Consider the following 26,850-nt stretch of genomic DNA (forward strand, 5'->3'; position numbering starts at 1 on the left):
ATCCCTACCTGAACAGGAAACTCCCTTCTTCAACAAGATACTCAGTCAATTTTCTCCCTGAAAACACCTAGTGACAACTAACTCACTACTTCCCAAGACAGTCCATTTCTTCTTTTGGATACCTCTAACTTATCTGTAGTTTTGTTTTTGTTTTGTTTTGTTTTTTACCTACAAAGAATTGAAATCTGCCTCTATGAAACCTCTATTCATTGCTGCTGATTCTATCTAAGTCCAAGCAAAGTCTAATCCTTCTGAAATCCTGCAGTCTTTCAAATACCTGAAGATAACTTAACTTGCCCTACCCAAGTCTCCTTTACTCCATGTTTAAGATTCCTCAGGTCTTCCAATGTCAAATGGCATACTGTAGTCTCTAGTCTCCTTAACACTGCAGTCATCTTCTTCAAGACACTCCCCAGTTTCACAATGCTTGTCCTAAAATATGTCAATCTGAATTGAGTACAATACTCCAGACACAGTGTTAAGAATGGCTTCCTTGCTTTGAATCTTCTTTCTATTAAAATGCTGACTAACTTCCACATCACATTGTTGAGTCATATTAAGTTTGCCATCCACTAAAGTCCATTATCCTCTTTCACCCAAAATTTGTCCAGTCACACTATTCTCATACTATATTGGTATGTTTTTTTAAACTGTAGGTCTTTGTATTTACCTATATTTAATTTTAATGAGGTTCATTCCATTGTTATAGCTTGTCCTATTCTCATCCAATATATCAACTATTCCTCTCAGCTTTGTATTATTTACCAATTTGGTTATCATGATATACCTTCATCTAAGTTATTGATGAAAATGTTGAGTAATTCAGGGTCAAATACAGGTCCCTGGGAAGCAGTATAGCATAATGGTATTCAGCAGACTTGAAACCAAGAGGACATGAGTACAAGTCCTAGTTCCAATACTTACTAGATATCTGACTGGTCAAGTCATTTAATCTCTCTGAGTTTCAGATTCATTACCTATAAAATTGGCATAATAATGCATATTTCTGCTATAAGGCTTGTCTTGAAAATGTGAATTTGTTTCAATACAACTGATAGATAGGGAACAATTAGAGTGTAATGCGAATTTGAGTTTGCTTATACAGAATTTATTCTGGGAGAAATAGCAAAAATGCAGAAAACTGTACCACTTTACAAATCAAAAGCTGTAACCCTTCAGATTCCCACATCCCCTAACAAACTTCAGATCTTTTTCCAAGGTAAAAATGTCATATTTATTGTATACCTTGTGGTGCAAGAGATGCTGTGGATAGAGGACGGCTAGTCCAAAATTTTCTCTCCTTTCCACCATTCCCCCACCTGGCCCCTAGTTTGAGTCTGCTCACCTATGCAGAGACTTTGCCAGACAGGTCCCCTTGGAAACTCAGGTACAAGTGAGCAGCAGCCTAAGGTCTCTGACAGCCTGAGATCACAAACACTGCTACTATTTATTATAGTATTTATTTATTTATTAACCATTTAGCATGTATAAAACTGCATTACTATTTTTATTGAAATTCCTATTTTTGTGTCACTAATGAAGTCTTTGAGTGTTGTGCCCCAATTCAATTTTTCTCATAGGCCCTGTGGTTTTACTGGATAACTTTGCATTGTACTTTCTGGGAACGCATATATTATGTTATAGCAGAAATGACAGTATTTGTACTACCAACCTTAGCCTTTGAAAACAAAAAGTTACTGTGAGGAAAATGCTCTGTAACATTAAAGTCCTATATAAATGTGAATTATAATTACAATCAACATCCCTGTTCACTAGGTCCACTAAGAACTTCCCTCCAGTTTGACATTGATGTATTAATCCTTACTCTTTGTTTATGATTATTCTACTAGTTTTGAATTCACCTAACTGCACTGTCTTTCAGCCTACAGATTCTATCTTATCTGTAAATACGTCAACCTTTTCATCTTATCCATGGGAAACCAAATTTTAAAGTTTTTATTGACATAAATTAGTTCTTTCATACTTTTACTGCCACATGAAGTCTTTGGTCTATTACGAGACCTTTTAAAATTTAAAATGATTTGGTCCATTCATGGTAAACTATTACCTTAATGCCCTTGACTGATATTCTTGCCCTGATAATCCCCAATTATGAATAACTAGTACTGTTCAATGAAGGTATAAAACTGTGCTGACTGGGTCTGCTCATTTTTATTCTATCTAAACTCTCCTGGGTACTTATTCATTTCTATTTCTAGATTCCAAAGGAAAGGATCATGACCCTAAAATGGACTAGGGAGAGACTTGAGTCTAAAAAGGAGAAATAAATTATAAAGATGAATTAGATGGCTTTGGATATATGGAGAAGTCCAGAGACTAAATCTGTAGAGGTGAAATTTTGGTGTACTTGAAGAAGATGATATCTAGCTAAAAGAAAATGAGGCCTTTATCTGGAGGACTCAATCTGAGGGACGAAAAAGGACTGAGGAAAACGACCCAATGAGGAGAGGACTTTATAGAGGAATGGTTTAAGGAAAAAAGGCATTAATGTTGGTGAATAATGGCTCCCTGCTTAAGGGGGACAAGACAGTTATTTTTCAATTTGGTATGCTATGAGAAAGTGAGGTCTGTTTTTTGATTAGAAAGGCAAATTAGAATATCTCTGAGGTACTGCCTCACACCTATCAGAAATGACAAATATTGGATGGGTTGAGGGAAAATAGGTACACTAATGAACTCCTGGTGGAGCAGTGAACTAGTCCAAATATTCTAGAGAATAATTTGGTACCAGGTCCAAAGGGCTACAAAATTCTTTGACCAAATAACACCACTACTAGGTCAGTGTCCCAAAGAGATCAAAGAAAAAGGAAAAGGATCTATATGTACAAAAATATTTATAGCAGCTCCTTTTGTGGTGGTAAAGAATTCAAAATCAGGGGGATACTCATCAACTGGGGAATGTCTGAATAAGGTGTTGGCATGTGATTGTGATGGAGCAGTATTGTGCTGTGAGAAATGATGAGGGTGGGGCTCAGAAAAATAAAGACCTACATGAACTGATGCAAAGTGAAGTGAGAAGAACTGGGCAATCACTGTGCCCAGTAGTAGTAATATTGTAATGACGATCTACTATGAAAAACCTGGCTACTCTGATCAACACAATGATCCAATACAATTCCAAAGGATTCATGATGAAAAAATATTATTCATCTCCAAAGAGAACTGATGAACTTTTAGAGCAAACTGAAGTATAATTTTCTTACTTTATTTTTCTTACTTTTTCTGAAATATGATTAATATGGAAGTATGTTCTGCATGATTTAACTTGTATAATTGATATTATATTGCTTGCCTTCTCAATGGGTGTGGGAGGGAGAAAGAGAATTTGGAATTCAAACTTTAAAAAGAAAAGAATATTAAAAATAAACTTTTTAATTAAAAGAAAAAAGAAATGATGTAGCAATTTCTGAAGGCAAAATAGAAAAGTCCAGACTCACAGGGGTAGGGAACCTGCAGCCTCAAAGCCACACATGGCCTTCTAGGTCCTTGGGTGCAGCCTTTTGACTGAGTCCACGTTTTGCATAACAAATCCCTTTAGTAAGGAGATTTGTTCTATGAAGTTTGGATTCAATCAAAGGGCTGTACTTGAGGACCTAGAAGGCCACAAGTGGCCTTAAGACCACAGATTCTCCAATCTTGGTCCACAGAAATACAGCCTGATGGGAAACAGAGAGGAAAAAACAATTCTTACTCATAAAGAACTTACATTCTAATGGAAAATACAAATAAAAATAAAACATACAAAATATAAATGTAAAGCTAATAAATAAAAATATATACAAAGTAATCCAATATAAGGTAGTCTGGGAGGTAGGACACTAGGGGTTGGGAGAATCGGGATAGGCTTTATGAAGAATATGATATATGAACTGTGTCTTAAAGGGAAGAGAGGGACTCCATGAGGCAGAGGTAAAGATAGAGTGCATTTCAAATACATGAGATAATCAGTGCAAAGGAATGGAAACAGGAAATGGAGTGTCCTGTGTGAGGAACAATGATAAGGCCAATTTGGATGGATTACTCTGTGTGTATATGTGTGTGTTAGGAGGAAGTGATATCTAGTGAGGCTAGAAAAATAGGTTGGAGCCAGGCTGTGCAGAGCTTTAAAAGCGAAATAGAGGAGTTTAATTTATCCTAGAGGCTATAATAGTAAGCCACTGGAGTCAGTCAATAAACATCTATTATTGTTGTTCAATCATTCTTTGTGACCCATTTGGGATTTTCTTGGCAAAGATACTGGAGTGGTTTGCCATTTCCTTCTCCAGTTCATTTTACAGATGAGGAAACTGAGGCAAACTGAGAGTTAAGTGACTTGCTTGGCATTCTATCCACTATGCCACCTAGCTGCCTATTTATTAAGCACTTAGTATTTGCCAGGCACTGTGCTAAGCACTGGGGATACAAAGAAAGATAAAAGACATTCCTTGCTTTCAAGGAGCTCACAGTCTAATGGGGGAGAAAACATGAAAACAATTATCTACCAACAAGCTGTGTATACAGGAAGAATTGGAAATAATCAACAGAGGGAGAGCACTAAAATTAAGGGGGACTGGGATAAGTGGTAAGGTAGAGGAATGTGATAACATAGATATTACTGAGACTTGGCAGGAGGACTATATCCATGACTAAGAGACAGCAAAAGAAAAAGGGTAGGTAAAAGGAATAGTAGGTAGAATCAGAGGGCAAAACAGGCATTGAAAGAATCCATCGATCACCTCAGCAAAGAAGTTCCAAAATAAAAACTCCAAGGAACATTATAGCCAAATTACAGAACTATCAGGTAAAGGAAAAAATACTGCAAGTGGCCACAAAGAAAAAATTCAAATACCAGAGAGTCACAATCAGGATTACATAGAATTTAGCAGGTACGACATTAAAGGATGAGAGGTCATGTAACATGATATTCTGGAAGGCAAAAAACTTAGGACTACAAACAAGAATCACTTACCCAGTGAAATTAAGCACAATACATAAAGGGGAAAAATGGTCATTCAGTGAAATAGAAGGATTTCAAGACATAAAGGATGATACCATAAGCCAATTAGAAGAACAAGGAATAATCTACCTGTCAGATCTATGGGAAAGAGAAGAATTCATGACCAAACAGAGCTAGAAAGCATTACACAATGTAAAATAGAAAATTTTAATTATATTAAAGTAAAAAGCTTTTGTACAAACAAAACCAACGCAACCAAGATTAGAAGGAAAGCAGAAAGCTGGGAAACAATATTTACAGTAAGTGTCTCTGATAAAGGCCTCATTTCTCAAATATTTAGAGACCTGAGTCACATTTATAACAATATAAGCCATTCCCCAATTGATAAATGGGCAATGAACAGGCAGTTTTCAGATAAAGAAACCAAAGCGATCTACAGGCACATGAAGAAGCACTCCAAATTACTTTTGATTGGAAAAATGCACGTTGAAATAGCTGTGAAGTACCCATCTCACACCTATCAGGTTGGCTAATATGACAAAAAAGGAAAATGATAAATGTTGGATAGGATGTGAGAAAATTGGGACACTAATGCACTGTTGGTGGAGTTGTGAACTGATCCAATCACTCTGAAGAGCAATTTGAAACTATCCCCAAAGGGCAACCAAACTGTGCATACCTTTCAATCCAGCAATCTACCTACAGAGGTCTGTATTCCAAAGGGATTATAAAAAAGGGGAAATGACCTACATGTGCAAATATATTTATAGCAGCCCTTTTCATGGTAGCAAAATATTGGAAACTGAGGGTATGTCCATCAATTGGGGAAGGACTGAACAAGCTATGGTATATGAATGTAATGGAATACTATTGTGCAATAAGAAATGATGAATAGGCAGATTTTGAGCAAAACCAGGAAAACATTGTAAACAATATTAGTAACATTGTGTGATGATCAACTATGAATGACTCAGCTCTTCTCAGCAACACAATGATCCAAGACAAGTACAAAGGACTCTCTTAGGAAAATGCTATCTATATCCAGATAAAGAATCAATGAACTTTATCAAGAAATGAAGATCAAAGTATATATTTTTCACTTACTTTATTCTTTTTTGTGTTTTTTCTCTTTTGATCTATTTCTTCTTTCACAACAATGACTAATATGGAAATATGTTTTCATGATAGCACATTAAAAAAATGGTGGCATGTTCTTATATATTAAAAAAAAGATACTTTTCCAGGAACCAAAAGGAAACATGGCAGAGGGCATCTGGGTAAAGATCAATGGAGTGACAAAAAGAAGCGATTTTGTCATTGATATATACATACATAAATATCTACCTATATCTATTTATCTATATTTATATAATATTCCTGAGACAGAAAAAAATAAGCAAAGCCGAGTTCAGGAAATAGACCACAAGCCTGGCACAGAAAAACCATATTATAGTAGTAATGGGAAACTTTACAGCAATCTGTTGAAGATCTTTCTTTGCCATAAGTAGAACGATTAATAACTTTCTGATTTGCCTTAATGATAATTTCATCTTTCAAAAAGTGGAGAAACTGATAACAGGGAATTCTAATTTGGGCTTGATTCTCATAAATAAGGAGGAACTGGTTATTGGAGTGGGTGATTGGGGTGGACAAAGTGACAACTCCCTCTTTCTCCCCAAGTTTAAGACAGAGAAGGAGAGAAAAGTAAGGAAATAGTCTGGCATAAACCCTAAATTTGATAAGAGTAGATTTCAGAAGGTTCAGATGAAAGACAGACAAGATTCCATTCTACAGGGGGAATTCTCAAAACAGGGATAGAAAACAAGAATCAAATTCTAAAAACACAAAGAGAAGCAAATATAATGAAAAAAAAGAAGGAATTTGTCCACAGAGACTGAAGTAGTTGTGCAAAGAACTCACCAACCAACTTATATTTTAAAAAGGCTAGAGCTGGCCTTGGAGTCAAGAAGACTGAGTTCAAATCCAGCCTCAGGCACTTAACAGCTATGTGGCCCTGGGCAAGTCACTTAACCCTGTTTGCCTCAGTTCCTCATCTATTAAAATGAGCTGCAGAAGGAAATGGCAAACCACTCCATCATCTTTGCCAACAAAACCTCAAATGTGATCATGAAGAGTCAGACATGACTGAAATAACTTAGTAATAAAAAAATATATGTGTGTATATGTATGTATGTATATGTATATATAAAATACATATATACATATATGTGTATGTGTGTGTGTGTGTGTATACATATGTCTTTTTTATGCCTTGGAGGTCTTTGGTGATCTGGTAAAAGCTTATGGACTCCCTTCTTCAAATATTATTTTATTAATGATATCCATGATTGAAAGAGATGATAAATTTCAATTAGAAGTTAGTGAAAATAAAGACGTAATTTTCCCCCACCCAAGTTATGGATTACTGATATAAAGATAAAAGGGAACAAAAGGGCAGGTAACAGGACAGGAATATAACACTACAGCATGATTATATAAGAATAACATCAAAAGGACTCAGGCTAGAAAAAAAATATAAATACAACAAAAAAGGTTGGCTGATTGGTTAGTTTATTTGTTTTTCTGCTATACTGGGGAAAGGGAAAGGATCATAGAAAGACAGGGTGAACAGTATGAAGATATATAACAACAGAGAAGGCATGGTTACTTGATTCTTATTTTGCTTCTGTTCTCTCTGCTAAAGAAAAGGTCTTTGGAATGGAAAGGACAGAACAAAAATGGCTAATACATTGATATTGAAGATAATAATACTAACAACTAGCATTTATAGCACTTTAATATCTACACAGCACTTTACAAGTGTTTTTACATTTGATCCTCACAACTCTGTGAAGTAAGTGCTAGTATTATCCCCATTTTACAAATGAGGAAACAGAGAAGGAAAGAGATTAAATGACTTGTCCAGGGTGATACAGTTAGTGCCTGAAACAGGAAGTTAAAACTTCCTCAGATTTTCCTGACTCCAAGTCCATGCTATCCTTCACTATCTAGCTATCTAGCTAAGGAAAATAAATACAAGGAAACTTACCTGCCCTTGATAACTTCAAGTAATTGGACTTACATGAACTTGGGTATTGAAAGAACTGGTAGATGCAATTTCTAAACTACTGCTACATTTGGAACATAAAGGAAAAGGAAATGTTATATAGAACTAAGGAAGAGCAACTGTCATCCCTTAAAAAGGGAAAAGAATTTACTTTGTAAATTGTAGGCCAATGAATTTGATTCCTGTGAAAAATTCTAGAATATTATGTAAATGGCCAGTGAACATTTAGATAAAAAAGTAGTAATCACAACCGGCTTGAGTCATCAAGAATAGATCAGTCCATACTAACCTCATTCACTTTTTTCACAGGGTTACTAAGCTAATAGATTGGAGAATGCTTTAGATATAGTTTGCCTAATTTTAACAAAACATTTGATAAAGTCTCTTAAGGTACACCTTTGGAAAAAAATGGAGAGATGTAACCTAGAAGACAATAAGCATACATGGATTTATAACTAGCTATATAGCCAGACTCAAAAAGTAATCATTAATAGTTTATATAGCAACTGAGAAGGATTTCTTCAGTATAGTGCCCCAAGGATCTATCCATGCTGTTTAATATATTTTATTAATTATTTGGATAGAGGCATAGATACTATCTTTATCAAATTTGAAGATGACACAAAACTAGTAGAGACAATGAACACATTGGATGACAGAGTCCAGATAGAAAATTTTCTCTGAGCTTGAAAACAGAGGCAAATGTGGTAAGATAAAACTTAACAGAAGTCAAGATGATGGAGTTAATAGGAAGCAGTAAAGCCTAGATTCCTACCAAACCTCCTCTAGAAAGATCTAGAAAATGTGCCAGATCTAATTCTGATCAGAAAAGTCAAACAAAAGTCACAGTGAGTCATTTTTCCAGTCCAGGGCAACATAGGGAGACATATCTTCAGATGCTGGGACAGGATTTGTCCAAGAGTAAAGAGCACTCAGAGAATGAAGACTGGGCACCAGAGCAGGAAGAGATCCCAGGGAACTCCTGAACGTCATGATACAGAACTGGTATCATTTGGCAGCTGTCTCTCACCATCCAGTTCTGGGTCACAGATCCATGACAGAAAGGAGTGGTTGGGAGCATGGGACCTATCTGAGCAAAAAATAAGTTCAAGAAAGAAACCATAAATGGTACAGCGCTGTTCCCAGGAGCTGAGCTGGGACTCAGTTCTAGCCTCCAGCCCAACATAGAAGTCTGCAGTATAATAACCAGGGCAAGAGTCTTAGACTAAAAGGGAGCCTTCTCTGAACTTGCAGAGTCTCCTAGGAAACTAATAGTCCTCCAGAAGTCTACTGAAACTCCTAACAAGGGATAGGCCAACAGAACCAAACCTATATTAGAAATTTGCAGAGCCCAGACAAGGTAGGAAGCAGATCTCTCCCAGGATCACTTTGGGCACACTGAAGCCCCTGCCCAGAGCTACAAAAGCAGAAGGATATAGGATGATAGAAGTCAATGACAAGAAGTACATAGAATCCAGCACTAACATAAAGTTCAAAGTCCAAATGTAGGTCAAAAGAATGAGTAAACAAAAAAAGAGAATTCTACCATAAAGAGCTATTATAATGATAGCAGAAGCTTAATAATAACAATAATAATGATAATAACATTTATATGGAATTTCCTATGTGCTATGCACTGTGCTAAGTGCTTTATATTATTATCTTATTTGAGCCTCAAAAACAACCCTGGGAGATAGATAATATTATTATCATCCCTATTTTGCAGATAAGGAACCTGAGGCAAAAAGAGGCTAAGTGACTTGCCCAGAATCATATAGCTAGTAAGTATCTAAGACCAGATTTGAACTCAAGTCTTCCTGACTCCACATCCAGAGTTCTATCCCTTAAGCCACCAGCTGCCCAAGACAAACCTAGAGGAAGAGAATGACTTGAAAAGATCTATAAGCAAAGCCTCAAAGAAAAATCCAACTTGGACACAGATTCAATAAGAATTTCTAGAAGAGTTAAAGCAAAAATTAAAATTTTTTTTAATATGAAGTAAGAGTAGTTGAGGGAAAAGATGGGAAAAGAAATGAGAGCTAGGGAAGAAAGATAGGAAAAAGAAACTAACAGTTAGGAACAAGAGGCACAAAACCTTACTAAAGAAAACTGTTCCTTGAAAATATGAATTGGCCAAACAGAACCTAATGACTTCATGAGACATCAAGAAATAATAAAACAAAGTCCAAAAGACTGAAAAAAAAATAGAAGAAAATACAAAGTATCTCATGAAAGGAAAAAAAAGTGACCTGGAAATAGGTCAAGGAGAGATACGTTAAGTATCAATGGACTTCTGAACACCATGACCTAGAAAAAGCCTAGATGTATTTCAAGAAACATTAAAAGAAAACAGCCCAGATCTTACACCCAGAATGCAAAGTAGAAATAGAAAGAATCTGTGGGTCACCTCCTAAAAGAAACCCCATATGGAAACTCCCAGGAATGTAATAGCCAAAATCTGAGTTTCCATGACAAAGAAAAAAATACTGTTAACAGTCAGTAAGAAAGAATTCAAATACCAGGTATTGATAGTTAAGATCACATATAATTAGCAAGTACCACTATAAATGGATGGAGAACTTGGAAAATATCAAACCAAAAGGCAAAAGACGTGGGCTTACAGCCAAGAATAACTTACCCAGTAAAATTGAGTATAATGCTACAGGGGAAAAATAGACTTTTTTCTTTTCCTTCTTTATTTTTTTTATTTCTCCAACATAACAGTATTTTTATTTTTTCTAATTGCATACAAAGATAGTTGTTAACATTCCCTTTTACAAGATTTTCAGTTCCCAATTTTTTTTCTCCCTCCCTTCCATCTCCCCCCTCCCTAAGATGGCATGCCATCTTGATATAGGCTATACATGTACAATCATATTAAACATAAGAAAAATAGATTTTTAATAAAATAGAAGACTTCTAAGAATTCCTGATGAAAAGACTAGCACTACCTTGAAAATATCACATACATACACAGGAGTCAAGGTAAACATAAAAAGCTAAAAATGAGCAAGCAATCATAAGGGTCTACACAAGGTTAAACTGTTTAAATTCTTAGAAAAAGAGATAAGATATGTAGCCATTCAGAACTGTATGATTTTTATTGTTGTTCAGTCATTTCAGTAGTATCTGACTCTTTGTAATGCCATTTTGGGGTTTTCTTGACACTGAAGTGGTCTGCCATTTCCTTCTCCAGCTTATTTTTATAGGAACTGAGGCAAACTGGGTTAAGTGACTTTCCCAGGGTCACACAGCTAGTAAGTGTTTAAAGCCAAATTTGAACTCAGGAAGATGAGTCTTCCTGACTGCAGGCCTGGTACTCTATCCATTGAGCCACCTAGTTGCCAAAATTAATAATTACAACAGTCAAAATTTTAAACTAAGTGCAAAGAAATGTTTAGTCAATTTGGAAGAAGCAAAGAGCTTGATCAACAGATAAAATTAAAGAAAACCACAGGCTGCCTACCAAGCTGAAGGTCTACAGAGCCATTGTGCTGACCTCACTGTTCTATATTGGTAAAACCTGGACAGTATAACAGTACCATGCCAATAAACTGAATTGCTTCTGTTTTAATTGCCTTAGGAAGATTCTGAAGATCACCTGGCAAGATAATAAACCAGACATTGAGGTCCTTTCTTGAGCTTAACTGCCAAATATTAAAACTCTGCTGTAGAGATCAACTCCAATGGGCTGGCCATGTTGTTGGAATGCCAAAAGCGTGTTTGCCTAAAAGACTATTTTACAGAGAACTCACACAAGGCAAGTGCTCACATAGAGGTCAGAAGGAGTGATACAAGAACATATTCAAAATCTCTCTGAAGAACTTTGGAATCTATTGTGAGACATATGAGACACTGGCACAGAACCACCCAGAATGCTGTGCCTGCATTAAAGAAGGCAATATAGTCTATGAGCAAAGCAGAATTGAAGTGTTTCAAAAGAAACATGAGATGTGCAAATTTAGAGACATTTCCACTCCAAATGTTGATATGGACTATTTGTGCCCAACTTGCGGGAGAATCTTCTGAGCTCATACTGGTCAAATCAGCCACAGCTGGACACACACTATACTTGACCCCCACATAGTGACATATTGGTCCTCTTTGAGAATGAAGGACAATCAGCTCAATATGAGTTAACAGTGATAAGGCACACACAAAAAAAGCTATTATGATCTTGGGTTGCATTAAGAGAGGCACAGCCTTTAGGAAAAAGGGGGAAATAATCTTGCTATACTTATACTTTCATAGGGCCATAGATCTAAAGTTAGTGGGGTCCTCAGAAGATGTATAATCAACTTCCCTTAATTTAAAAATAGACAATTAGGCCCAGGAAAGTTAAATGACTTGCCCAGGGTCACAATACCTATAAACATCATCAGAGGAAGAAACTAAACTGGATGTTCTTTCCATAGTACCAGAATAATGTGATTAATTCTGAGCACCAAATTTTAGGAAAAACATTGATAAACTAGAAAGTACTTAGAGCAAGGCAACCAGAATGATGATGGTTCTTAAGCCCAAGTCACACATTCAGTGTAAAGAACTAAAAGTGTTCAGTTTGGAGAAGTGGGAACAGAATAGTTTTCTTCAAGTACATAAAAGGGGGAAGTGATTTGTCTTGGCCTGTTTGTCTCATAGGACAGGACTATGACAGTGGATGAAAGTTGCAAAGAGGCAAATTCAGGAGCTTGATGTAAGGAAAGGGGGAAAAAGAGAAAAAGAAAAAGTCCTAACAATTAGAGTTATCTCAAAGTAGGATGAGCTGCAATGGGAGGTAGTGGATTTCCTAGCCCTAGAAGTCTTTAAAGAAAAGCTGGATGACGATCTGGCTAGTGTGCTATAATTGGAAGTCTTTTTTTCATAGGCATTAAACTAGATAACTGGTGAAGTCCTTTTTAATTCTAAGATTCTGTGATGTCAGGCAGTCAGTTAATCAATAAGCATTTATTAACATTTACTATGTGCCAGGAACTGTACTAAATGCTAGGGATACAGAGAAAGGAAAAAAAAATAGTACCTGTCCTCAAGGAGCTTACTTTCTAATGAGGAAAGGATTATTTTACTCATCTCTTATTGACTCCTCATATTCACAATAATAGCAATTAAAAAACAACTTTTCAAGTTCAAAAACTCTCTCATATTTAGTTCTTTCTACAAATAACCTCCCCATATCCTGAGAGAGATAGAACAGATTAATGCATGTGGTGGTGGCCTTAAGAGTCAAGCAGACCTAGGTTCAAATCTTACTTCAGACATGTAAGAATTCTATGATTCAAATCAAGCCATTTAACCATGCTGAGCCTCAGTTTCCCTTATTGTAAAATGGGCTGATAACAGCACCTTTCTCATGGAGTTGTGGTAGGATCAGAGGAGATAACATATGTAAGGTACTTTATAAACTTACATGAATGCTAGCTATTATTATTCGGGGAGGAATAAGGTCAACTCACTTTCTGTGTATCTCTATCATATTGTCAAACCTTTCTGTGTATTACCTCTATTCCTTCTTTTTCCTTTTTTTCTTCAGAAGATGAAGTAGGCCCTCCTCTCTACTACATCAAACTGCCTTTTGAGATACTTAATAAGCGTTTGTGAAATTAATTTAAAAACAAGGATAGTGTGAGTCAGCAACATAGGAAACTTTGAGAAAAGAATCAACTCAGCATACTTACTGTTATACAACAGTCTTAAAGATAATTTTCTCTATTATTATCATGGTATGGAAGAAGAAGAAAAGTTCTGAGGGGGTAAGTACTATGAATTCCAAAATTTTTTGGAGGTAATCGGGGTTAAGTGACTTGCCCCCTTCCGACTCCAGGCAGGTGCTCTATCCTCTATGCCACCTAGCTGCCCTGCCCTTTTTTGATGCTGATTGTCATACAACAATTCCAAATTTAAAATCAAAGGAATATTTCAAAGTCATTTATAAATGATTCTGCATAATTCATTGGAATTATATAGTATAATGACAACTTCCCTCCAACACTGTAGATAAATTAGAATTGACGAAATCTATGCTTTTAAAAAGTTAATTCTACTTTTCAAAACAACTTTCCCAATTAAAGATACGTATATATATTAATGTGCTAAAATTATAATTAGGGCAGAGACTGAAGAAATGTTAAGGGACAACTAACTACAGAAAATGTTAAATAGAAACACAATAGATTCTAAAAGAGATTTGCTTATGATTTTTTAAAAAAATATTGTCACGCATCCAAGTAAAAAATGAAATGTGTACAAACTTCTACACTTGGGCAAGCTGAAAAAAGAAAGACTTTAAACATTGCTAAATAATGTTATAATTCATAATATTTTCCAAAAAGGATATAAGAAATTCAAGTAATCTTCAAAAAAATCTAAGAGTACAATGATTTTTAGAACTACTCTGGAGAAGCAAACTATACAAGGAAGCCAAAAACTATTAAATTGCATAGATTAATTACTCATGAGAAATTAGTATGAATGAAAGTATAAAAACTTGATCAAAGATCAATATTCATTTCAAAAATTAATCACTGCCCTTTAACTACCTACTCACGAACTATTGCACAAAACATTATAACAGAGAACTATAAAGCCCTTTAGCAAACCTAGTTTAATAGGAAATATCATGCCTAAGCATACACACCATGTCTCAGATTATTCCAATTCTACCTGGACAATTGCAAAACAGTCTTTAATAACAATGTTGGACAATTCATAGAGCACTAATACGCATTAATGAGGTAGTGGATATTTTTAGAGATACATAATCTATATTATAAAAGTTTACACACAAACACTAGTAGCAGAGGTCTCAGCTACTACTTTTACATGTTCCACAACTATCTCTTTCAATTACTGTTGATTTAGCTAAATCCAGATTAATCTCATGCCTACCATCAGTCAAATCTTCTTTTTTTTCTTTAGCTATTCATGTACCAAGTCATACTATTCTTTCATTGGTGTGAGAACTCATATTGCCTGTTAATTTTTGTTCTTTATCTTTTGAGGGGGAAGGAGAAAAAGGTTGGATCAGTGATTTTAGAAGTGTAGGGAACTCCCAGTATAGACTTTTCCCCCACTGATACAGATCAACAATTAGTTCATAACCTATAGTCTTAGTGAGATGTCTGGGATACTGATGGGTAAGCAATTTGCCTAGTTATGATGCCCACATGCATCACAGGCAGGACTTGAACCAATGTCTTCCTGACTCCAAGGTCAGGACTCTTACCTACTATACCATGTTGTCATGTTATTTTTTTAACAATATTTTTACTAACCCGCTATTTGGAGAAAAATACAACTCAATGATAAAATTAATAAATAAGCAAGAAAAATACCTGTGATCCACTTTCATCAAAAATGATATGCACTTCTGTTTTAGCAACTGAAATTGCTTGTTTCCTGGTAAATTCCTATGACAGAAATGATTAAAAGTTGGGATATATTTTCTAATTCTTCCTATTATAATGCTTATTACAACACAACTCTAGACTGTACATGTGTAAAATATAAGAGCAGTGGATACCCAGGTGGGAAAGGAATGAAAGTATTTATTAGGCACCTACTACAAGCTAAGTACACAGCAAGCACTTAGCAAGAATGCTTTGCAAATATTATCACATTTGCTCCTCATAACAACTGGGGGGGGTGAGTACTATTATTATCTCCATTTTACAGTTGAGAAAACTGAGACAGATTAGTTATTTGCCCAGTTAGTGAGGGTTTGATGTTGAATTTAAATTCAGGTCTTCCTGACTCCAGGCCCAGAGTTTAATGATAATGATAATGATAACAACAACAACAATAATAACAACATTTGCAAAGCACTAGGCACTGTGCTAAGTGCTTTATACTTATCTCATTTGATCCTCACAATAACCTTGGGAAGGAGGTACCATATTATCCCCATTTTACAGATGAGGTAACTGAGTAAGAAGTTAAGTGACTTGTCCAGGGTCAAACAGCTAGTGAATGTGTCTGAGGCTAGATTTGAATTCAGGTCTTCCTGACTTTAGTCCAGTACTCTATTGACTATGTGCCACCTACCTGCATCTGGTAACAACTATATGATGAAATTAACTGTGGCAGCTTGAGAAAAAAAAAAAGATAAACATTTTAAAGAATACCTTTCGGGGCTGGCCACAGCAGATGTTGTAAATGTTAACTATAGCTGAAATCAAAGATTAGTTAACACAGAAGTGCAAAGTAGTGAAGATAAATATTGGGGGGTTTTAGTTATATCTATGTTCATAGAAAATAATCAATAGTATCATGTTCAAGTATAAAGGATATGCATGTACATTATATATGTGCATATATGTGTGTGTGCATAAATTTGCCTAGTAGCGTCATTTTCAATTTCTCACGTTTGCCACTCAAGTATAAATTGGTTGCCAAATGTTATCATTTCTACCTCCTCAAAATCTCTCATACCTGTCCCCTTCTCCCTAATTACATAGCTATCACCATAGGTCAGGAGAGCACTTCCTCTCACTTAGAATTACTATAGACTCTTAACTAAAATCTCCCTGCTACAATACTCTCTCCATTCTAATCCATTTTCCACACATCTTATAACGTGGTTTTCCAGAAACACAGGTCTGACCATGTTACTTATCTTTTCAATGAACTCCAGTGGCTACCTACTGACTCTAGGATAAAATATTTCATCTTTTAAAAATCTGTATATATGTTTTTAAGTGGACATTAATATAGTAGTACAATACATATAACTAACAAGTACACAAATATATGTGTATACAGACACATATATAACATTTTAGAGTATGTTTTTAAAATTCTTATTGACAAGGGATCTATGATCAAAACAGTTTGGAGACCATTGATCTAACAGAAATGTGTCACTTTATGGATGAATCTCAGAAACATTAAGTAACTCTCCCAATGTCAAATAGCTAGTTGGTGACGGTGCTAAGACTACTGATATTTTAGAGATTTGGGCAAATGAGTTGTTAACTACTACATAATATTAAAGGATAACTGGATCACAGACTTAGAGCTAGAAAAAAACTTACGTGTTATCTGATACAAATGCCTTTTTATAATAAAAAAAATTTCCTGAGACAGTCAAGTGTCTTATGGCTATACAAGTGTTAATGGCGGAGCCAATATTCAAACAGCAACTCTGTTTCTTCCAAATCTAGCACTCTTTCTAAAGTGCCACATTAACTACCTTTCATATAGTAATCCTTCCCACATCATGAACTGATACATGAAACTGAACATTTTTATGTCATGTAAGTAATATGAAAAGCTATGAGAAATAAGATAGAACTTACCCTATACTTATTTGCACCATAAATTTTTTTTGTCACATCACTGATTTCTAGTGAAGGATCAAAATACAGAAGCAGTTCATCTCCTTCTTTGTTACCAACATTCATTGTATTTTTCAGAATTAGTGTTAGTAGCTTCTTAGCATCTTTCACTATTCAAAAATAAAACACATTTATTAGTCTATGTTTACCTAATTACATCTTTTCACCTATGGACTACACTAAATGAAATGAAATCTACTCATAATCAATGGAACAAATGAAATTGATTAAATTGAAAATATTAAGGTCAAAGTGAATTTTTTTTCTAGATGCTAACAATGAACTATATTTTACTAAATAGTTCATGCTAGGTAAAATTAATCTTTATTAAGAAAAATAAAATCAGCCAAAATTTTGTATCAAATTTTGTACCAAATCTATGTGCCACATTTATAGTTTATTATAACTTTATTTACAGATCAACTTGAAGAACATATAGCTATCTTTGAAAATATTCCTTATATTTCATAATTTTGAATAATTATTTTAAAATTAACTTATTATTTTTAGTATCTTGTCACCCTTAGGTCACCCTTAAAACATAAATATTTAAACAAAATACTTAAAATAAGATGCCAAGCCAATAATTATACCAATGCATTTGAAGATCATTGCCTTATTTGCAATACTCAGGTCCTACTTGGAAGTACTCTACCTACTGAGGCTTAATTCTTTGTATTTTATGCCATTAGTACAAAATTTCCATCCATAACTCCCCAAATTATAACCTAAGACAATCCCAAAACTTACCTTGAAAATTAACAAGTATTTTATCTATATTATGCAATTATATGCATCAAGTTGATTTTTACCATTTCTGATTGATAAGGTTTAACAACATACATTAGGCAGGGAAGAAAAACTTATATTTGCCATTATCATAAAAGGTGTGATCAAATTCTTCCATCTCTAAGTAAAGCTATCTCCTGTCCCATACACTGCAGTTATCCCCCATTACTTAAATGTACCCCCTAATGATCTCTGCTTTTCAAAATGTTTATCTTCCTTCAAGGCTCAGCTCAGATGCCACATCTTCCAGGATGTCTTCTCTGAACTTAACAGCTGTTAATTGTCTGGTTTCTTCAAATTATCTTAACTGTGTATTGCATGGTATAAAGAACAGAGTTCTCAAACTGGAATAATGAAATCTGAATTAAAATCCCACCTCAGACACTTAACTAGCTGTGAAATCATGAACAATTCACTTAAACTCTCATAGCCCATTTTGTTAATGGACAGAGCCCTGGAATGAGCTATGAATTAAAATGGCATCTGAAACATTCAATAGTTATAAACCATGTGCTATTAATCTCTTGGTACTTCAATTTCCTTATCTGTAAAATGGGGATAACTAATAAACTAATATTTGCACTATCTATCTAACAGAGGTGATTTGAGGAAAATGCTTTGTTGATTTTAAAGCATTGTACAAATGTGAGTTATTATTATTCTGTTGTATTCAACCCACCCTTCATTTAAGAATGTTATCTCCTTAAAGATATGGACCATTTTGTTTTCGTCATATCCTCAGTTCCCAGGATACAGTAAGCTATTAACAATGTTGTTATATTAAAATGAAAGCAAAAAGTCATTTCTATGGGGGATTCCATTCCTCCTCTCCAATCTCTAGGTTGGGAGAATTGAGGCAAGCATAAGTCTTTAGCCATCTTCTTATTTTATAGTCAACCAAATAGCTACACAATATTTTATATATGCTTATTTTATCTCTCATTTTTGATCATAGATTTAGGCAAATATTCCTCCCCGTGTAATCTGGCTAATTTATTTCTGTTCTAGGCTGACACAACCCATAATCTATCTTGGGAGCCTATTAATTATAACTCTATGGCTTTCTTTGGAGAATATCACAAATTGGTTTGGTTTGCCTCCACTTAAGAGTTTTTCTCTTGGGAATATCAGAACTTGGCTAGGAGTTCCCACTAAGGGTTTCCCATGGAAACTCACTTTAACTCCCATTAAATTATTTAGAGTAACAGTACATCTACTTTAGCACACGTTTCATTTAATTAGACTTTTAAAATATAAAGAATTTACACCAAAACCTATGAAGTTAAGATAACTCATTTTCCCTCTCCAATAAGCTTCTACTTTACCCAAAGAAAGATGCAATGCTCCAGACTTATAGTACTACTCTGAGTGGGACCATGTCCCTGAAAGGGAAAAGGATTTGGAATTTCTAGAGTCAAACAAACCTCTCTGGCAGGTCCCATTTTCCCTTGGTACCCACACTATCTATATGACTCATAATATCAGTGAAATGATATAACTAGGTTGCTCGTCTGCATCCTGACTACCTACTATACTAATCCTTCTCTTCACATCTCTCCTTCTGTTACCTCTGATTCTCCATTAGTTCGTATCTTTCCACAAATTTGTGTGTCCATCTGGTACTGGTTTCTATAGGGGATATAGATTTGTGTGAGCCTCTTGAAGGAAGCATATCTCTGTCTATCTATAGCCTCTCCATGAATTTTCTTTTCTAATTACTTTGTTACCAGCTCTCCAAGTACTATGTAGCCTCTTTTTACATACCAAGCCCAAGGGATTAACTAGGATGAGTAAATTAGTTGTAATTTGAGCCAGTGTTTATTGTAAATACTGCCTCATCCATGGCTCAAGGAGGACTCAGGACAAGGGAAACACATCAAGGAGACACAAGGGGAGAGAGAGGTCTATATGGCTCCTCCTTGGCATGATTGAACACACCTGCTATAAATGTTAGCTTCTTTCATATTGTAGAGTTTTTTTAGAAAGCACTAAAATCTTGTATTTCAGGAACATGCAATAAAGCACTTTAAATTATAAGGAACATTTGATGAATATTTGCTAATAACATCAGAGGGAACATTCAACTATCAAATATATTTATGTGAAAAAAAAGGGAATTTAGATTATTTTCTTAATGTATCTGTACTCTCCATCAATTCATGAAACTACCATTTCATTTGTTGAATAGAGAATAACAAAAAAGGAACTTAGTATTATGCAGGGTGTATACTATGCATATTTTAAGATCATGTAAGATTCTACGACAGATTCAAATAGAGAGTTACCTTCATCCAATGATACCCTGAGTATCTGCATCAAGCTTTGTAATGAAATAGGACATAACCTCACACAAAAATGCCTACCATTTTTATGGAGAAGGTCTTGGAGAAAGTCTAAATAAAGAAGGGATTACCTGCTGAGGGAGAGGTTCTACAGATGTTTCTGTTTGTGTATGACACTGTACTGACTATACTGAGACCTAGAATACTACAAAGCCCTCTTCAGTGACATCCACAATCACCCACATGAGACAGGCATATCCACCCATACAAGAAAAAACTACTGTTTTGGGTTAAAGATGAAAAACACATATTACTCAGATTATGACACACAATTGGATAGGAAACTCATGTAACTGGTTGATCAGAACATACATCTTAGGCAAGCACCACAGATAAACAAGAAACTGGCTCAGAATTGAGAAAGAGGAAAGAATGGGATGGACAGGGAAAATATAGAGTGCTTTCAATGAAGTCAAGCTTCTCACTCCAACAAAAGTAAATCTTTTAAACACTAGTACTGTCCCAATTACATTTTATAGCTATAAGCCATAAACACCACCATTTTAGATAATCACAATTGTAGATTATCTCGGATTATAATTACAGGTACCTCAAAAGGCAATTGAAATATGCATGGTACTACAGCAACTGTCAATGATGATTACATGAGAAGTGGCATAAAAGACATTATCACAAAAGTTTATGACTAGAAAAGGTCAGTCATTTATGCAGAATAAACAATAATAGATGGACCATCTAACTTATGCATAGGTAGTTATCCACAAAATGTTAAAAGAATAAAATGACTTCAGGTGCACCAAGACATAATTTCTATGGATGATTTGTTAAGACAAGAATGAAAGCACATAGATAAATTGTGAAAAGTATCAGTGGAATTCAGGTTCCCTTTTTCGAACAGAGATTACTGAAAAAATGAAAATCTAGTATTGCACAAACGTTACCTTCTACACTGTATACTTCTACTTCATCATTAGGTACACTGACAGTTTCCCACTGATGATCCTTAAATTAAAATAAAAAAGACATGTAAAATTATATGATTAATGCTAGATTCAAGACTGTACTATCAAAATGATTTATAAAAATGATTTTAAAATTCTTGAAGTTTCTTATTTTCTATCAAGTAGCTAATCTGTGTATTTATAGTAGATACACACACAATCAAAACAGAAAAAACCATTCAGTTCTCTGAGAGTAACATCACTTAACCAGTATATAATCATGTAATGTCCTACCCAATTAATTGACTCTATACCTGCACTTAAGACTCCACCATTACCCTTTAAAGTAAAAATGGAGATATTAAATTATAAGTAACATAAAGGGGTTGTATCTTACTCATCTTTATATCTCCCTCAGCATTTAACAGACAGTAGAAAAGGAAAGAAGGGGGATAAGAATAAAGTTTTTCTATTATAACAAAGTGAGAATAAAACTAGTTATGAATTCATGCTCCTCTTTCTTCTATACCTCTCCTTATCTCCTAGCCACTCTCCAACACACACACAAAACACCCAAAATAAAAGTTTTTGTTTTGTAGCCAATAGAAACATTAAAGGTTTAGATGTCTACAGATAAAGGTTTCCTAACTGAAAGACTGGAAGCAAAGTATGTGAGTAGAAGACCTAGGAGATGAGAGAAACTGGCTCCATCTATCTGCATATCTTATTTAGTTGGCCAGAATTGCAACCATCAAAATTATAATTTGAGGTGTTATAAATCTCCCTACAATCTAATGTAGGACACTTAGATGCTTAGTAAACATGATCCTCTCAAAGTGGAGTCCTGTCTTGTCCCCAGGTCTTCACAGGAACTGCAGTCCTGTATTGAACACCTGTTGTTCATGGCCAATTCTCTAACATCTGCTGCTCACTTACCAAAATCTCTGCTTTTGCCTATTATTAGATCTAGAATTAGGGAATCATAAAGTTGGAAGAGATTTTAGAAATTATCTGGTTGGCTAATATGGAAATACATTTTGCATATTTAATGCAAATAACTGTATAACAAACAGGTATCATGTTTCTTGCCTTCCTAGGGGTGGGGAAGGAGCTGGAGGGAGAGAATTTGGAAATCAAAATTTTTAAAATGAATGATAGAAATCATCTGTTCCAAATGACTAGATTTCCTCATATTTGGTAAAATAAGTTATCTGTGAGATTAAATCAGAATGCTACTTAGTAATAGAAGCTTGAGTTCAGATTTTTTCACTCACAATCCAGTGTACTTTTCCCTACATTACTATCAAGTACTCAAATAAATAAGGAGAGACAAAAGGAACAAAAGAAGATCAATAGCTTTAAGCTATTGTGTGTGTGTACATACAACAACATCATAAGGTGATGTCTTCACTTGCACATGAATGGGATTTAAGTGAGGCAGCATTGAACACATTCATCAACCTCCAGAGTCATGAAAGTCCAGTGGCAGGACAAAAGTCAAGACTGGAGACAGCCCAGGATGAAGTAGATGACCTCAGCATTTTCAAAGTCTGACCAAGCTCTCAGCACTCCACAGAGACTGCTTCAGCAGACTTCATGGCCATTGGAAAAACTGTTCTCATCTGCCTATTCCACTGGGAGGAAGTCTTAATATGCTTGGAGTAGACATTCCCCCTAAATCATCAATGGATTTGAGGCCTGTCAGTGACCCTCAACCTGGTTTAGCCCATCTACTGAGACAGTTTTACCAGGGTGTGGCTGCTGCACTTGCTACAGCTTCTTGAAACTACAATAAGAGTTGAGTGACATGTGGACAGCAAAGGTGTATGAGCAACCAAGAAAAGGGTTCAGTAAGTCCTCATACCAGAGGTACTAGTCTTCCACGAATACCCCAAACAGTGCATCTATATTCATTCACTCACACACACACACACACACACAAACACATATATTAAGGTTTATGCTGAACTCGCCTATCAAATGGTGACTAGCTGGAATGAAAAGACCATATAAAGAAATCTATATTCTCAAAGTGGATGTGTATTATGTGTGTGCATGTGTGTTTGTGTATGTGTATGTGTATATGACAGAAAAAAAAAAGAAACTAGATTACTTACTTCATCATCTCCTGCAGTATAGAATGATATACTTCGGCTACCAAGATTAAAGTCAATCCAAAATTCATCAAGTTTTTCATCTGAAGGTATCTGTAGCTAATAAAACCAAGTAATGAAAATCACAGACAATTTCCTTGAAATGCAATGACTTAAAAAGTACTTTAACAATGACAATGAAAAATGATTGCTAAATGAAATTAATGGATAAATATGTTCAAGTTGAATAGACTTGTTCACCAAATTCAAGAGTACGAGAATTAGAGGGCATACCCATATTTCATCTTCAAAGAGGTAAATTTAGGACAAAAAAAGTAGTGTTCTTTTTCTACTTTACACCAAACAGTAATACTTGGAATTCTTAGTTACTCCAAGATATAGTTCTGGTTGAAAATACACATACCACACACATTTTAAACATAGTTTGAATATGTTTCGAACATATTTGGCTTATTAAGTCCTATAATTTAATGTCATGAAATGCAAATATGTTTTCCTACAAAACATCTTTTGGGTAATATTCTTTGAAAAATAGCTATATCCATTCTAAGAAATTAAACCATATAGACCATATGTTGCCATAAACTAGTGGCTACCCTTAATATTTTTATAGATTTGCAGTCCACAGCTATCCAGTTCTGTGGTACTTCAAACATTTCTAAACCAAAAGAATATACAAACACTGGAAAATCTAACAAATTTATATTAAATGTTTAACATACCTCATATCTATCAAGGAATACTGATAAACAAGGAAATGTAAAAACCCTGAAATAAAAAATAGAATCACAATAAACATTTTAGTCTATTTAGTCTAACCCATATAAATAAGTATAAGAGAATTTCCAAAGGCTAAATGGAAATCAAGCTGAAGTCACAAAAATTTAAACAAGATATTGTCTCGCTTTTCCATTACTGTTTCCTTTTCCTAGATTTTTGTGGGAATGTATTTTTGTAAAGAAATTGAGACTGTCTTCACATGAGATTATCTTATGAACAACTTTGACCAAATTGACTTAACTAAATAGGTAATTTCTTGCTATTAATTGTGAATATATCCTTGAGTCAGATTATTCAATGTGGAGGATATTAGAAAGAAGTCCACATTCCTAGGAGGGTAAAGAAGTGGGAAAAAATGTAAGTGGCACCAAATAGAAAGACTTTTTGGACTTCAAAATATATTTTGAATTTAATATGATTTTGTACATCTATCACCAATAATCAGAAAGGGTACAGGGATAAATTGTGTGTTCCATTTTTTCCTAAAGCAAAAATTTCAGAAAGAACAGCTTTATTTTCTATTATTTACAAAGTAAATAGACATTTATGTCAGGAGACTTTACGTCTAGTTCCCAGAATGTAGAAGTTGCTTCCAATCAGAGGTAAAACATTAATATTCAATTTGGAACTATTACTAAATTGGTAGACATAGGCTATCTATTTCTGGTTCTTACTGCATGACTAGCTGACCTCTTTTTTTTAACTGATGTGTGATCAGAACACCTTTTATAAAATACTATTTTTTGTTAAATATTAATTAAAATCTTTCCCTCTATTTTGAGAAGTAACATGCAAAAAATTGAACAGGTGACAAGTGTTTTCACCTCACTAAAATGCTATTTATACACTACTGCAATTTTCTAAAAGTTATTTTATCATAGTATTTTAGAAATAGGGCAGCTAGGTGTTGCAGTGGATAAAATACCAGCTCTGGAGTCAGGAGGATCTGAGTTCAAATTTGAACTCAGACATTTACTAGCTGTGTGATCCTGTGCAAGTCACTTAACCTCTGTTTGCCTTAATCCACTGGAGAAGGAAATGGCAAACCACTCTAGTATCTCTACCAAGAACACCCCAAAACAGGGTCACAGAGAATCAGACACAACTGAAACGACTCAAAAACAACAAATTTTAGAAATATCTTTATACTGTTATACAGAAAAGTTGTTAATAAGCACCTTGGTTCAAATCCCAGCTCTGCTATGGGCTACCTATGTGATTTTAGGAAAATCATTTAACCTCTCATCTCCAAAATGAGATTTGATTAGATGAAACTTATGATCTTTTTCAGCTCTTTATCTACGATTCTGCTCCTAGTTAGAGTGGACAGATAACCTTCGGGTCTTGAAGGATGTTCTAGAAGAACAATAAGGCCTCTGGTAAAATCTACCAAGAAGGGTTTCGAAAGCCTAAAAAAGGCCAGGGTCATATTTCCTGTCCAAAAACCAGCCTAATTCATTTCAGAAAGGCTTATCACTAGATTGGTTGCAGGATAATAAACTTTTTAGCCAGATCAACTCTCAAAAGCGATAAAGTTATAGAAGCATGGCAATCTACAAACTTACATTCTCTTATCTCCAAGCATGCCATTCACATAGTTGAGAAATCTCCTGCAGTCCTAGTAAGAAATAGAATTTTTAAAATTTTAAGAAAAACTTTTGGTTCACAGAAATTAATAACAAGTTCACACAAATAATGTCTTTTTGTTCTTTACTTACTGTTTCAAAATCAGAGTCTTTAATCCCTTTAAATGCATTAGCAACAAATTCCATTGAAAACCACTGACATGCCAGTTCTCGTCTTTGTTTTTCAGAGGTCATTCTACATAAAGCTTCTGTGATACCTACTTGAAAGTCATAATCTATAAAAACAAATTACATAATAATATATAATTGAAAAATAACACAATTAAGTTATGCAAATGCTACCTATTTCAATCTTCATAAAGTATGTCAAAAACAATTAATAAGGTGGCAGCTAAGTGCTGCAGTGGATAGAGTACCACCCTGGAATCAGGAGGACCTGATCCAGCCTCAGACACTAACTAGCTAAGTTACCCTGGGTGAGTCACTTAACCTAGACTACCTCCAAAATTTATGCTATGTTCTCAGAGCTGCTTGAAGCACATTTAGGTGACTTGAATCAACTTAAATGTCTTGCTTAAAGTCATGTGGCTAATAAGTATTTCAGGCACATTTTAGACCATGGCTTTCCTTATGCCAATCTCAGCACTCTATACTTTATGCCAGCTGCCTCTCTATTTAGGAATATACAGAATAGCTAAAATAACTATTGTCTAAACTATATATGTGTATGTAAATTACATTTATCTGCCAAAGTATTAAATTTTTTATTTAAATTTTTAAAAGTATACTGTTTAAAAATAAGTATTTCATATAACAATCTAGAATTGAGTTTTTCTTTTTGTATAAGATTGCAATAATGATTATTACAAAGAATAATTTTAAACAAGTTGGTTTCTGCAGTATGGATACATCACATCAAGAATTTCTTATGAAAGCAATTTTGCAAAAACAAAAATTAAATTTAGTTTTTTTCTATAAGAT

The 26,850-nt window shown here is 34.7% G+C and overlaps 1 protein-coding gene across 6 annotated transcripts in view; it reads right to left on the minus strand.

The window, feature by feature from the left end:
* SYCP2 (synaptonemal complex protein 2) overlaps positions 1-26,850 on the minus strand; it is a 115,824-nt gene that overhangs the window by 69,189 nt on the left and 19,785 nt on the right. For 5 of the 6 annotated variants that reach the window (XR_013484696.1, XM_078149887.1, XM_078149886.1 and 2 more), the window contains 7 exons: positions 26,002-26,144; positions 25,849-25,901; positions 24,226-24,271; positions 23,507-23,602; positions 21,390-21,450; positions 17,318-17,466; positions 15,356-15,430 (listed from right to left, as the gene is read on the minus strand). Coding sequence is in view for 5 of the 6 variants with exons in the window: in XM_078149887.1 (XP_078006013.1) it covers positions 15,356-15,430; positions 17,318-17,466; positions 21,390-21,450; positions 23,507-23,602; positions 24,226-24,271; positions 25,849-25,901; positions 26,002-26,144 (623 nt within the window). In the remaining variant the exon portion in view is untranslated. The remainder of the gene's footprint in view (positions 1-15,355; positions 15,431-17,317; positions 17,467-21,389; positions 21,451-23,506; positions 23,603-24,225; positions 24,272-25,848; positions 25,902-26,001; positions 26,145-26,850) is intronic. The other variant, XM_078149884.1, reaches the window with a different exon arrangement.

This window comes from Phascolarctos cinereus, unplaced genomic scaffold (genome assembly GCF_003287225.1).
Source record: "Phascolarctos cinereus isolate Bilbo 61053 unplaced genomic scaffold, phaCin_HiC Scaffold_2;HRSCAF=192, whole genome shotgun sequence".
Lineage (NCBI taxonomy): Eukaryota > Metazoa > Chordata > Mammalia > Diprotodontia > Phascolarctidae > Phascolarctos > Phascolarctos cinereus.